Here is a 15,792-nt window from a genome sequence, read left to right on the forward strand (position 1 = left end):
GTCGCCTTCCTCAGAGGACAATATATATCTAAAAAGACCATAACAAAATGTACATATAAATCAAATGAACATGCATAAAATCCTGTGCAATGAGATACAATCTAAAAGGATAAAAACAATGAAATTAATATGTTTAATTTGCCATGAATTGATTTTGACACGAAATCCTTATAAAGATGGACTAATATAAAACGGAAATATTTAAACCAGATATCTAACATGAAATATTGTCAGAATTAAAAATAACACTTATGAATGCAAATACACAATTGTCAATACAAAGAATTAATCACTAATGCCTCTACCTCAATTATAAAACGACCCACCAAGATCCTTAAGGTCCATATCTCAATTTAACCTCAACATTCCTTCCCTAAAAAATATTGGCACACGCCGTACCTCAATTTTTTCAGTTACAGCCCCTACAATCTGGAACACTCTTCCACTATATTTAAAAATGGAAAAAAACTTAAAAAAATTTAAAAGCAACTTAAAATGTTTCCTTTTTAACGACGCTTTTAACTGGAAAAAAAAAAAAAAGAGGCTCATTTTAGAGATTAAATAATTAATATTTGTTTTTAATTCATACCCATTTCCCTAATTCCTTTTGTGTTTACCTTAAATGTTTCTTATATTTACTTTACCAATTGTATTTCTTACCCCCTTTACCATTCGTGTCTATTGCATGCCTGCCTATAATTACCTAGTACGTTCTGCCGTCAGTCATGTCGATCATAGAAAGTTTGTATTAAATGTTTATTTACTTTTTACTGTAAAGTTATTTTATATTCTGTACAACGCTTTGAAGAAATGAAAAAGCGTTTAATCAAAAACTGAATAAACTATAAACTATGGACCGACTGTCTTAAATGAATCATATTGTATATGAAATCTTTACAACCATATATTATAATAAAATACTTGGGAGTTGTGATCGACAAAAGTCGATGAAGCCGTCCACGCAATGTGCGGCGGCGGCAAAAAGGGCGAACAGAATTCTAGGAGTGATAAAGAAGGGGATCACGAAAAGATCAGAGAAAGTTATCATGCCGCTGTACCGGGCCATGGTGTGCCCTCACCTGGAGTACTGCGTCCAGCACTGCATACATGAAGAAGGACACGGTACTACTCGAAAGGGTCCAGAGAAGAGCGACTAAAATGATTAAGGGGCTGGAGGAGTTGCCGTACAGTGAAAGATTAGAGAAACTGGGCCTTTTCTCCCTCGAATAGAGGAGATTGAGAGGGGACATGATCGAAACATTCAAGGTACAGAAGGGAATAGACTTAGTAGATAAGGACAGGTTGTTCACCCTCTCCAAGATAGGGAGAACGAGGGGGCACTCTCTAAAATTGAAAGGAGATAGATTCCATACGAACGTAAGGAAGTTATTCTTTATCCAGAAAGTGGTAGAAAACTGGAACACTGGAAAGTGGTGGAAAACTGGAATCTGTCATAGGGGAAAACACCCTCCAGGGATTCAAGACAAAGTTAGACAAGTTCCTGCTAAACCGGAACGTACGCAGGTAGGGCTAGTCTCAGTTAGGGCGCTGGTCTTTGACCTAAGGGCCGCCGCTTGAGTGGACTGCTGGGCACGATGGACCACTGGTCTGACCCAGCAGCGACAATTCTTATGTTCTTAATTAATTGGATGATTTGAATAATAAAATGAATAATAACTTTACAATAAATAACAATTTAATTGTTAAAATTGAATAAAACATAACTGATGTCATTTCATGAATAATAGTCAAATTATTTGCACTGGCTCTAAATGCCCAAATTAAAAGATTGATCCGAGAGTTGATTAATAACTCAGGTGAATAAAATCATAATGACTTTTCAATCACTTAGTAATCTAATTTCTAAATTCAATTAATTGACACTGACTTGAACATGAATGATGCTACTTCATGAATAATGAATAAATAATTTACAAATGAAAAGACTTATTTTATAAAAATTGATAAACCAACTAAAAACATTTAAATCAAAAGGAAAGAGGTATCTTCAAAAACAATATACCCAGCTACAATAGTCTAATTACAATAGTCTAATTGTGCCAAAATAACAGATTGGACCAGAATGGCAAAACAATGTGGAAAGAATAAAGCTGATTTAAGACAGCAAAGACTAAATTATTTATCTGTTGCTGGAAGGAAAGAGTAGTGTCTAAAATTACACCAAATACTCTATAACATCTTTCAACAAACAATGGTTTTTGCTTGTTAGCTTGGTACATAAAAGTTCTATCTAGGAAGGTTTTGTATTTGCAGCCGGTAATGCTCGGGTATGCAAATAGGTTGCTGTTTCTGGTTTGTCTCGTAGGACTGTATACAGTGAAGTGAGGTAGCAGGTATGTAGGAGCTAGTCCCCAAACCAGCTTGAAACATATGCAAGAGAACTTGAATATTATTCGCGCCTCCATTGGCAGCCAGTGAAGTAGTTTGTAGTAGGGGATAATATGGTCGCTCTTTTTCAATCCAAATATCAAGCGGACCGCTGTGTTTTGGACAATCCTAAGTTTCCTTACAGTTTATTAAATGTAGATATTAAATACAGATAGATATTAAAAGGTATCAATTGCACTTTGGTCTCCGCTGATTCCTTGATAAGAGATAAGGTGGTGATTGCGTGTGGTGATTGAAACCGGGAAAGTGATCCTTCAAAAATATACCCAGCTAAAACAAATCATGCAGGAATTAATTGATAAGATCATGATGTCTTTCCAATCAAATAATAATTTGATTTCTAAAATTAATTAATTAACATAAACTTGGACATAAAGCATGTTATGTGCATAAATAATGGGTAAATTATCTACTATTAAAATAAAATTATTTTTGCTAAAAATGGATGTACTACTTAAAACCATTAATTCATGAGAAAAAATTGTGGCTTTCAAAAACACTTGAAGGAGAATGATCTAACCGTTGTATTCACACATTAAATAATGCTCACCATGAACCTGTTAATTATATATGAATTGATTTTAAGCCGTGTACAACCATAGGCTGAAGTTAGTCAGCTTGATGTGTATAAATTATTAAAATAAACAATGCTCTATCAAAAGATACTTTAAAAAAAATTGAAAGATATTGTTATATAACCCCTATTTGATTTTTCTAAAAAAAAGAAATACATTTTTTTAAAAAAAAGTGTAGGGGAGACAAATTTGCTCCCTTTAACTGGTGACCTCCCGTCCTAAAATATAAAACATGTTGCGTTGTAAAGAGGGAAATATAGCACTAACTAATGTTGCTAACGTATGATAAACATGTTAGCATAATTAGTACTAATAAAATAAACTAAAAAAAGGGAACATGAAAAAAGGTTGTGCAATGGCAGTAGGGTGGTGAACTTACAAAAACTTTAAATCCTTTAATCCAATCTTAAGAAGTTGTATGAGGAATATATCTGCCTAAACAATTGTAATAAACCTCTACGAATGAAAATGTGCACACAGCTCCTTTTCAATAAAAGCTACATTAATGGGGAAAAGAACTTTAGAGGCGCCAAAGAAATTGCACATAGGCAAAAGGCTTGCATTTAAAAGAAAGATGCTTTCATGAAAGACGTGTGATGCCGTCTACTAAATAGGAGGTGACTATTTTGGCGTCCCATATGATTAGTTACCTGATGTTAACGAAAAACTTAACCTAAACTAAAATCAAACACAAATGGTTAAAACAAATAATAAAAACATGTCTAATCTTTAAAAAAATGACACTTTAGTTTAAAAACCGTTAAAATGGTGTGAGACTGAAAGCGCTAAAAAGATGCGCATGTGCAAAAGGTGTATATCTAAGAAGGGATGTTTGCATAAAAAAGTGAAAAATGATGTCTATTAATTTCTTTGTTTTTATCCTTTTATATTGTATCTCATTGCACAGGATTTTATGCATGTTCATTTGATTTATATGTACATTTTTAGATATATATTGTCCCCTGAGGAAGGCGATGTGATCACCGAAACTGGGTCCTAGTTGGGACTTCACATATTTTTATGATTTTTTTTACGTCTTCAAAAAAGATTTCATCTCTCACATGGTTGTGATGTCTCCAGTGCCTCTTCTTGCTACTTATCCCTTTCTTAGACCACAATTATAGGGGGTATGTTATCCCTTATTTATGGAGATAATTTAAAGTAATAATAATTCAAAAGAAAAGGCTTAGTGTGAAATGGTTACCATCTAACTTATAGTCCATTTCTTAATCAGTCCTTGATGATCTTTTTGACCTTCAGAAACTCCCTCAAGTGGTCTGGAGAAAAGAAAGTGTACTTAATTCCCAAATACCTCACCAGACATTTACAGGGATAAGCTAAGAGAAACGTGGCCCCCAATTTAAGAGTCTCTTGATGCAAGGAAAGGAAATCTTTTCTTCGCTCTTGAGTAACTTTGGAAACATTTGGGTACATCCAAATGCATTGTTCTCCAAATAATTTTTGAGAATTCTTAAAGTATAATCTTAGAATCATATTTAAGTCTTGCTCAAAAACAAAAGATATTAGAAGAGTAGCTCTTTCAGTCTCTACATTCAAAGTTTGTTTCAAAAGAGCAGTAACATTCCCAAAGTCAATCTGATTCCTCCATTCTGTTTCTCCATCACTTTTTGAGGCGTCTTTTTATTTGGAAGATAGTAAATCTTATTTACTGGAGAAATATTGTCCGAGGAAATTTTTACATTTTCAATTAAGTATCTTTTTAGGAAATCTATGGGTGGAGTTCCAGGGGAAAATGGAAAATTCAAGATGCGAAGGTTTAATCTCCTATTATAATTTTTAATTTGTTCTAATTTTCTATGTATAAAGGAATTATCTTTAATGGTAGCATTTTTTAACATTTGCAACTGCTGTGTATCATCCTGTATTTGTTTGGTTTGGCTTGAGAAATCCATTTTTATTGAGTCAACAGTTATAGTAAGATTGTCTAGCTTGGAATTAATATTTATTACCTCCTCAGTTGTTTTACCGATTGAAGTCTCCAGGCGTTGAAGGAGTGACCAAATGTATCCTAAGGATGCCTCCTCTCTCTCTGTTGCTGTTGAAATCTTCAGCTGCCCTGCCATTACTGGCTCAGCGCCCTCGCCAGGAAGCCCCGTGGATTCCCTTCCGGGATCGTAGTCCTCCTCCAGCTGAGCCCCAGCAAAGGCTGGACACGCAGGGTTTTATGGAGCCGGAGGGGATAGAGATATTTCGAATCCCAATAGGGAAAAAGTTTCTCCAACACCTTCCCCTGAAGCCAGGTCACTTCCTCCGGTATGTTGAGCAACCAATGGCAAAACCGCAAAGAAGCGGTCAACGTTTTGCTGGGTGGGCGTTGAAGATAGGGCCGACGAAGGTACAGCCCTTATCATTCCCTTCCTTTTAGAATGCAGCAAAGCGAAAGAGCTAAAAAAGGTAAAATATCTCTAAAGGAAGGCACCAGCAGTCGTCGGTTCTACCACAGCTTCTCACTAGCAGTTCTCATACCGCCGCCATCTTACCACTCCCCCCCCCACATAAAGAATTCGTTATACAATAGAAAGTGTGCAGTTTGAACAACGACAGTGCCAAAATTCAGTAACGCATGAATCAGAGAATCCCCAATCCAGAGCCAGTACAACTAGGAAAATGCAGTAATTGTGGCAGAGGGCCCCTGACCATTAGTAATAAGAATAATTTTATTTTTCTATACCGCCACACCACATAGTTCTAGGCGGTTCACATATAGAGAAAAAATATACAATCAATAAGTAAAATACAATTGACTTAAAATTTATTAAAACCAAACTAAAATAAACAATTTAAAATCAATATACAATTTACCAGTCAAGATTCAAGACATCAATTTACAAATTTATCAAACAAATCAGTTTTCAGCAGCTTCCTGAAGGACATGTATAAATGAGCCTGAGAAATGATGGTACATAACCATGAATTTGTTTTACCTGTCTGGAATCTGAATAGTTTGTCAAAGAATCTCTTATATCGGCAAGATTTAATGATTGGGTAAACAAATAGATAATGTTCTCGAGTGATCCTATTAGGTTTATATTGTTCGAAGCATGAGGACAGATAAGTAGGAGCCATACCAAACAAGACCTTAAAACAAATACAACCAAACTTAAACAGTACTTTAGAGGGTGCCAAGAACTGCCTTAACCTGTTGCACCGGCCCTATCACATTTCATGGCCTGTGCTGATCTGCCTTCCTCTTACTGTCCTTGCAGTTGCTTCTGCTGTGGGCTCACCAATGGCAGCAGTAATCAAAACACTTTGCACTTATGTAATATTAACGTATTTATGAAGACAAAAAGTGGACATGACCCCACCTTGGCCTCTCACACACCCCACACACACCCAATCCTGACATGTCTAGGTTTTCCTGGACATATGATAACCCTACACATATGCGCCCTCAGCTTCTGAAAGCTCTCCCTGGTCTTCCTCCTTTGAAACAGAAAATATATGTCAGGGGTGGGACCAAGGAGGGCCTTTAGGAGCTGAGAGCACTTGGGTGCAAAAGGTTTTGATTACTGCTACTATTTACAAACCTGCAGCTGAACAGAAGTACTGGTACCAGTAAAAGCAGGGGCAACCGGAATTCATATAGTATGCAGAAGAATGCTGGGTTAGGGGGAGGGGAAAGAGAGAAATTCTGAACCAGACTCATAAGGTTTCAACATCGTCTTTGGGATGGTGGGTGGGACTTTCTGTGGTTACAGTCAAAGTAGTTTACATACTTTATACAAGTACTTAGTTTGTACATATGGCAATAGAGGTTAAGTGACTGGCCTAGAATCACAAGGAACTGCAGTGGAAATCGAACACAGTTCCCCAGGTTTTCAGGCCACTGCACTAACCATTAGGCTACTCTTCCACTCCTTGGTCTTTGTCAGTGCTGAGGGACCCTTATCCAGTGTGTCAAGTGGAGGCAAAGAAAGCACCACCATCAAGGTCCCCCTCAAAGCACGGCACCAGGGCATCAGCATCACCAACATTCAAAAAGCTCCCATTTCATGAGGGCCGCACCCCTTCCAGGGAATCGGCACCAGTCCCCAGCCTCTGCCAGGTCAAGACCAGTATTCTGAATCAGCACCAGCACCTTCTCTGGACAACCATACTGAATAAGACCCCGCCTTTACTGGTGCCTTTCCCCAATGAGAGGATCTGGGCCATGCTTCAGGAGTAGCTGGAGCAACTTCTTGTCTGAAGCAATGCCGAGATTTCCTGGTTATTTGTTAAAATCCACATACAGAGCAGCAAAATTAATATCATAATGCTTAAAAATATATGGGTTTTTAACATGATTACCACTAAAAGCATCTTATCCACAAACCCCAGCATGGTGAGCTTTGGTAATTGTCCCTAAAAGAGATTTTCCTGGTTAGTCAAATGTGCGCTGGTCAGTATGCTAAACACTTTCAACCCCACACGGTCTATCGCATTAGCTTTCAGTAGAGCTTCAGCATGTCTCAAGTGCATTCCAGGGGACACTTTAATTCTCTTTACAAAGAAGGCTGCATTTAGGATAAAGAGTTTATAAATTTGGTTGGCCTTTGAAATATGAAACTTTTCTCTAATGGACTATCTCAGACAGGATTCCCATTTTCTACTGTTCTATCCTTAACCATCTTACTGTCGTATTGATTTAATGGAGTTCTCTCCCTACCCGCTTGTTTCTTGTACATCAGCTAGTCTCTTGTACGTCCAACTGATTATAATTGTATGTATGACCCTATTTTTATGAAGTCTGTACACCGCTTAGAAATATGATAAGTGGTATAACAAATTTTTGAATAAAATTGGAAACTTGAATTAAATAGGAGTTTTTGTTACGAGTCAATTTAATTTTGAGATTCACACTAATAACACAGGGAAAAAATTTGTCCTTGTCTCCATCCCGTCCCCGTGAGCTCGTCCCTGTCCCTGTGAGCTCAGTCCCTGTCCCCATCCCTGGGAGCTCGGTCCCCGTCCCATCCCTGCAAGCTCGGTCCCCGTCCCCACAAACCATCTCCCTTCTGTGTTCCTATTTTCCCCATTTCTAATATCTCCCCTCTGTATCTATGTTCCCTCCCTGTGTCCATATACCATCCCCATGTATCTTCCCTTTATGTCTCTGTTCCTTTGCCCCCATGCACATAATTCCCCCCCCCATGTATCTCCCCTTTATGTCTCTGTCCCTATGCCCCATGTACATAATTCCCCCCATGTATCTCCCCTTTATGTCTCTGTCCCTTTGCCCCCATGCAAATAATTTCCCCTCTGTTTCTGTTACCTTCCTAAGTCCAGATTTATTTTTCTTCCTCTTCCACACCAATGTCTCTCTCCTCTCCAACCCCATATAGCTTCTTTCCCTTTTTCTTCCCCTGCTTCCAGCATCTGGCTCACCTGCCTGTCTTCCCCTTTCTCTTTCCTGCTGTGGGTTCAATATTTGTCTCCCTCTTCATCCACTTGGCCCAGCATCTCTTTCCCTTTCACGTCCTCCTTCCTACTGTGAGAGAATATGCGCGGTCATGGATCGTGTGGTCCAGCAGCCCCCTCCCGCCTGATCGCCATATTCCGCCATCTCCCTCCCTCCTTTCCCCTCTCCTTATGTGTCAAATTTAATTTTTCTTATCCCAGTGGCACGCTTTCAACAAGTCACGTGCACAGCTGCTTCAGTTGAATCTTCTCTTCTGAAGCAACTTCCTGTTTCCAGTTGTGTCAGAGAAGAAGATTCAACTGAAGCAGCTATGTGTGCGACTTGTTGAAAGCATGCCACCGGGAGAAGAAAAATTAAATTCGGCACATAAGGGGAGGGAGGGAGGGAGATGGCAGGACGTGGCGATTAGGTGGGAGGGGGCTGCTGGACCAAGTGATCCATGACCGCAAGTGTTCCCTTCACTGTGGAGTCAAGACCATTCACCGCTCCACAGGGCGGTGAATGGCCTTGTCCCCACGGTGACCACTGGTTTTCACTCCCCGTTATGGCAGGTTACCTGTGGCTTCCTGCGGTGAGCTGCGGAACAGCCACTGTGTCATTCTCTAATCCACACCTTTGATCATCAGCTTTTCTTGAAAAAAATAGATTTCTGTGTAAATGTAAATGCCCCAACAACTACATCTTGTGACTAGATGTAAAGTGGGCTCTTTCGGTAAAACCAATGTTGCGAGCTCCTATATCTCTCACCTCTTGATATTTGGTTGTATCTTTATAAAACAGACTTCTTGTAAACTGTGATTTGAGTTCTCCTTCCTCTAAGGGCTGTGTAGGGGTAGCCGTTGTTGCTCTGGCCAATCAATTGGTCTCTCAGAGTGATATAATTGGGTAGTTCACCAGTTCTATTTTGGCTACTGTATCAGTGTCTTCCTCAATTTTACAGGTCAGGTACAAGAGAGTACTATTTAAATCAATGTAGTCTTCACCATGACCAGCTATGTAAAAGTCCAAAGGGATTGTTTCCAACAAAGCCGATAATGGCGATATTTCTACATAAATTCTTTTTGTTTTTAATACTGATTTGGGTTGGGGCTAATTCAAACAAGTCTAGTTCTGATTTAACACATTCTTCAGAGTCATGGTATGCAAAAGCCTGAATCTATCACACTTCCTAGAATGGATGTTTCTCTTCTTAGACTCGTTGGTTAGCTTCTGTGACTTGTCACCATCAGGCTTCTTTGTTTTTGGTTAGATTTCCAAAATTACATCACCAAAAATTAGAGAGAAATAAATTACAGAAACAAAATTAAATAACTAGAATACAAAGAAACAATAATAATTCACCTACAACATTAACCCCTTCTTTTACTAAGGCGCGCTAGCCATTTTAGCGCGCACTAAAACAGCTAGCGCACCTTAGTAAAAGGACCCCTAAGACAATTGCGGTCCAAAAATAGGAAAGAAAAATATCCCATTAAAACAACTTAAAGATTATGAAAAGACACTTTGAGACCCTTCCCATGCCAGTCAAGCAGCGAACATATGGGATTACACTATGACACTAATTTCTTCCTTAGCTCTTAAGAATTCTTCAAATTGTTTAGGGTCTAAAAAATTGAAATTGTCTACTTTCATATATAATAAAACAATTACAAGGAAATCTTAACACAAAGTTAGCAGATAAAGCCTGCACTCTAGCCCTCATAGCCAGAAAGGCTTTCTGTCTCATTTGTATATTAGAGAGCCGAACGGGGACGGCGGGAATCCCGCGGGACCTGCAGGTTCCTCCTTCGGGTCTCGGAGATCCCGCGGGGTTGGAGGGAGCTTAGTTGGTGCGCATGCCCCCTTTTCCTGCCCACTCCTCTATGCAGCATGTAGCGCTCCCAGCACGCCACACGTAGCTGACCCAGAAGGCTTCACGTCAGCTATGTGCAGCGTGCAGGGCCCACTGCCCTGCGAAGAAGTTCAGCTCTCACTTGGCCTGGATGAGGAGGAAACGGTAGGAGTAAAGCGCCTGGGAGCGGGGTTGATTTTGCTTGCGCTAAACTTCACGTGGCTTGGAGAATGCTGTTGCATGAGAGAGTAGCTAGCAGGCTGGGAAAAGGTTAGGCAGAGTTGTCACACCTGAACTAAAGTTAGGCTATATTTTCCTATGAGTGAAGGGATCAACCTAGGCCTTCCTTTTATAAGGCTTGTTTTGCTTCAATGTTGATGTTCTGGAACATGGGAGGGAGAGAGTGTGCTTTTGGACACAGAAGGCATAAGCTTGGGAGAGAGGACGGAGGGAAAGAGGTTGGGGAGGGATTAGAAAGGGAGAATTAGGCGTGAGTGTGTCAGTGAGAGGGAAAGAGAGATGGTGTACACAGGGAATGGAAGAAAGGAGAATTTTTGGTCATAGGGAGAGAGTGAGGTACAGATGATAGGGAAGAGGAAGATGATAGGGAGAAATGTAGTAGAAAAGGGACAGATTGAAAGGGAGGAATGCTGGACATAGTGGTGAAGGGAATGGAGGGAGAGATGTGGCATGGTACTGGAGAGGGGTGATAGAAGGAGAAATGTTGGGCATGGGGCTGGTGGATGGGCGAAAGATGAGAAAGGGATAAATGCTGGACTATGGTAGGAGGAACCAATGGACAGCAACAGAAGAATTTGCAGAAAACGGGAAAGTAGAAAAAAGAAACTGGGACCAACGTTTTTTTTTATTATTAATTATTCTTTATTGAATTTCAAATTTTTAATGATAAACAACAATCATATCGTAATCAACAGTATCCATGGAAATATAAGTAATTATTGGAAACAATAAAGGAAAAATAAACATTTTTCTTTCAACTGTTTGTTAGTCCACAATATTGGAGAAGGAGTTTCAAAATTGGAGCATAATTCAAAGAAAAATTAATTCATAGGTAATATAAATGGAAGATCTTAAGTGGACCTAATGTATTAACTATGAGTGCTTATGGATACTATGAGCGCTATAGGGGTACTAGCTGTCCTAACCTCTTTATCCATAATAATAAATCTAGATAGCTGTGCAGAATCAAAGAAAATATATCTAACTCCTTTAATCAAACATTTGCATGGAAATCGTAGTACAAATGTTGCACCCAATTTTAAAACCTGAGTTTTGGAGTTAATCTAGACACATCCGGGTACGTCCTAATTTTTTGATTCAGAAACATTACATCTTTATAATTAAAAAACATCTTCAAAAGCCATTCTCTATAGCTAACTGAACAAATAGTGTGGTTGCGCTTATCTATTCTGTCTCTGATGTTTCTAATAAGTTTGTCACGTCCAATACATCCATTACAGGTTCTTGCTGATCTTCTAAAGTTTTCTTCTTCCCCATGGAGATATAGTATATTTTTGAAATAGGTGGAAAAGAATTTTGCGGAACTTTTAAAATCTCCAAAAGGTAGCGTTTAAACATTTCCAATGCAGGAACCACAGGTGATTTGGGAAAATTAATTACTCTCAAATTCTGTCTCCTTCTTGTATTTTCCAGCATTTCTAACTTGAAATTAATATTTCCATTTTCTTTTATAAGAAGTTAATTTTGTGCTCCCATTATTTCCAACTTTTTTTCCTGATCTAAAGATTGTTTCTCTAACTTGCCCACTCTTTGTTGTAATATTAGCGTCTCCGAAAGTATCCCAGAGCAATGAGATGTTATTGTTTGTAATTGAGTTCCCAGGGAAGTTTGCAAATTTGAAATTGCTTCCCAGATAGAATTTAGGTCTACAATTGGGGGCTTTTGTAAGGGAATAAATTTAAATTCCATTTCTTTGAGCTTCACAGTACCTGCAGGCAAATTCATCAGGGGTGAGTCCTGCCTCTCCCCTACAGATTCCAAGTTCCCTTGTTGCTGCTGTTGTAATCCTAAAGCGGTTGTTATCCTCCGTAGCGCTTGTTCTTCCTCCTCCCCTTCAGAGCTCACTGAACTCCCCTTAACCACAGTGTATTGCAACACTGGATTGGGGAGTGGCTGCGCCGGCGTTCTGCACTCCTCCGGAGAGAAGCTGGCCACCTCAAAGGAAGTTAGAGGGTTCTCCGATATCTCTCCCCTTCCCGCCGAGGCTTTCTCATCCAGCTCTGATTTAGGCCCGCGTTCGACGAACGCATCCATCGGGCCAGGTAATTGTGATTGTAAACCGGGTTCTGAAGGGTAAACCCGGGTTTTTGGTTTCCGTTTAACCATCAGGTAAATCAGGAGCATTCAGTCGAGCTCCTTCAGATCGCCATTTTGATTTAGCTCCTCCTCCGCTTCCCTCAAACTGGGACCAACTTGATGGAAAAATAATTCTCCAGACAACAAAGGTAAAAACTGGAATGTATTGACTAAAATATGTTAGCTTTGGGAATGTATATAGCAAATGTCTTTGTATTGTGTTCAAAAGAAAAGGAAATGCATTTCTAGTTTTATTTCTACAGTGTTGAAGTACTTGCTGACCCTTGCTGTGGCTGGTGAGGATCCCCAAGCACCGCCAGCAGAGGACCTCCTCTAGAGACGACCAGAACACCCCTCCACCAAGCACAGCAGTCACTGGCAGCATCCATGAGCTACTGAGGTGCCAGCATCTGTGACTCAGGGATACTACTGCTGCCTGCCAAGCTTGGCAAAAGGGACCCCTGGCCAACTGCAGAGGAAGTCCTCAGCTGACAGCTTGGGGGTCTTCATCAGCTAGTATTTATATTTTATATTTATATTAGAGGCTCTGGTAGAAACCCGTTTGCAAAGTATGTATTCTTCCCAATTAATATTTCCAAATTAATAAAGTGTCTTTGCTTATTTGTAAATGGGTCTCTACCAGAGCCTTTAATGCAGTAGCATATTTAAATGAAATAACTACTTCTGAAGTTTATAGGGACGGGCGGGGACGGGTTTGACTCCTAGCGGGGATGGACAGGGACGGGTTTGATTCCTAGCGAGAATGGACGGGGACAGGTTTTTTAATACCGGGGATGGGGGGGAGGGACGGGTTTGATTTCTGTCCCTGTGCAACTCTCTACTATGTATCCACTTTCCAAGTGTCTGTACTGGGGCTCCATCAGTGACATCACCCATGTGTGAGAATATCTGCCTGCTGTCCCTGGATAACACCTGTTACGGTAAGTAACTGTGCTATCTGGTGCGCAGGTCTAGGTCATTTACATTGTTTCCCTGGGAGGATGGACTACGAATCTAAATAAATAAATACATGGGACATATCCTATGCATGGAGAGTGGTTCCTCTGCAACTAGAGCTGAAAGGTTGTGAATGCACAGGGGAAAAAAATATTAACCAGAACTGTCATTTTTTTCTGACAGGAGGAAAATATGGAACAAGAATCATCAAGGGATCAAGAATAAACAACTTTTTATAATTTCTCAACAACAATCCAAAAACTCTGTTCTTGGCTTCATGAGCTAGGACTGCTCTCTTTTTCTATTACTACTTGTGGTGCCCTGTTTTAGAAAGGACACGAAGATTGTAATTCAGATGTCCAGATCAGGAGATAGAGAATTCCCACAGCATATTACAAGAGGTTCAACCAAACATAGAGCCTCTTGTAAAATATGTGCAAGTATATTGATGGCTTCCTATATCCAGCATGAGCAATAATTTCAAACAGGTGTACATGGAGATGCAAGACTGTACATTGATGTCTTCTCTCATCCAGCAGGAGCAGCAATTTCAAATAGCTGCATTTAGGAAAAACAAACATATATATGACATTCCCCAACCTCACATCTGCATGGGAGCAGGTTTTTGGAATCACTGCTCCTGCTTTTTACACTGCCCCAATCCTACAACATAATTCTCCATCTCCCCACCCCTAGCATCTATCCCCTGGTCAGCCCTGCTGGTCTCTGATTCTTTCTGCAAAATATCCAAATCTCCCAACATGTTTGATCACACATCCCCCAAAGTCATCGGATCACGCTGACACAATCACACCTTTTCTCCCTCCCCTGGCAAGGCATCAAATCTCCCCACCCCTTAACAGATTCAGGCACCTCCCACAGAAAGACCCCTTACATTGCAATACTAGACTCCATAGACCCCTTTCATCCTATGATTCCCATCCTTGGCTTTAGCAGGGTGCCTGGCATCTAGCAAGCAGAAAAGTGACCCCCCACTTGCACCATGACACCTGGTGATAAGGCTGTGAGATTACTGCTAGAGGTCATGGTGGCCATTTTTTTAAATATGGGGCTATAAGAACAGGAGTGAGTGAGAATTGCTTTTGCTCCTTCAAGACAGCAGGGGTTCTGGTAAGGCCAAAGATGAGAACTGAAGTAGGATTATAGACCTCATTGTAGAAGTATCCCCACATGTAAATAACAACTGTTAGGGGCAGACTGACCATATGGGCAACCGGGCAGTGCCCAAGGGCCCAGAGCAGTTGACTACTACCAAGCTTATGGCCTGCTGTCTACTTATCCTGCCCTACTTCAGCAAGGTTGGCATGCACCAGAGAGCAGACCATCAACTCGGTGGAAGACAATCATTGCTGCTGCCATTCTGCTATAGAAACAGATATTGGAGGGGCCCTAGAAGCCTTATTGTCCCTAACCCAGATCCCTAACTTTTACATATGTAGACTGGTGTACATGCTGCTTGTACTTTTGATAATAACTCTGTTAAAGCGTTCCCAAGCTCCCTTCTTCGCTGCTTGTAACTCTGTCAAAATTTTGTAAATCCATGTGTCATTGCGGATCTTAATTTAACGGATGTGAACCGCCTAGAACTTCTTGGGTATGGCGGTATACAAGAATAAATTATTATTATTATTATTAAAAGAAATTTTAGAAAGGGAGTTATTTACACATTGTGATGCTTTGCCAGGAGGGGAGGATGGGACAGGGAAATTATATGATTTGGGTGAGCTTAACATATTAACATAGATTTTTGTACAATCCCACTTTATTCCAGGACCAGTGGATTATTTTTGTCTAGCCGCTAGAACTTTGTAGGAAGCCTCAAACTTCAGAGGCTTAAACTCCCTCTTCCTCTTACCTCATCACTGTCCTTGTGAACATCAGTCTTTCTTCCTACAAGCCAGGTTATAGGAGTTTGTCTTTTCTGCTCGTGTTTTATTTCATGTAATTTCAGTCTTTCCATTCACGATTTTTGAGGCAGAGGATCTCCCTGTGAGCTGTTCAGCTCTTTCTGCAGTGTTTTCCTGTCAGCACATGTTTCTGTGAGTACCAGCTGACAGCTTGAATCAGAGATTTTAGGGGGCGCTTTAAAATCACTCCTAAAATCACCACTTCTGAGGGTTCTCTGTGTTTTTTGGGGGCTACTTTTAGTCAAAATAGGCCCTTGGTGGTCATCTTGGATTTTTACTGGTTTGATTTTAAAGCTATTTTTTATACTTGCCAGCTTCATTTAAAAACAAAAT

At 40.1% G+C, this 15,792-nt stretch overlaps 1 protein-coding gene across 9 annotated transcripts in view; it reads left to right on the forward strand.

Moving 5' to 3' along the window:
- The window catches only part of LOC117365124, a 32,171-nt gene extending 16,984 nt beyond the window's left edge, over positions 1 to 15,187 (forward strand). For 8 of the 9 annotated variants that reach the window (XM_033955104.1, XM_033955109.1, XM_033955111.1 and 5 more), the window contains one exon: positions 4,963 to 6,577. In XM_033955104.1, coding sequence (XP_033810995.1) covers positions 4,963 to 5,370 — 408 coding nt within the window. In that variant the 3' untranslated portion in view covers positions 5,371 to 6,577. Of the gene's footprint in view, positions 1 to 4,962; positions 6,578 to 13,714 lie in introns of those variants that run through there. The other variant, XM_033955113.1, reaches the window with a different exon arrangement.
- Positions 15,188 to 15,792: the final 605 nt, after the last annotated feature.

This window comes from Geotrypetes seraphini, chromosome 8 (genome assembly GCF_902459505.1).
Source record: "Geotrypetes seraphini chromosome 8, aGeoSer1.1, whole genome shotgun sequence".
NCBI lineage: Eukaryota > Metazoa > Chordata > Amphibia > Gymnophiona > Dermophiidae > Geotrypetes > Geotrypetes seraphini.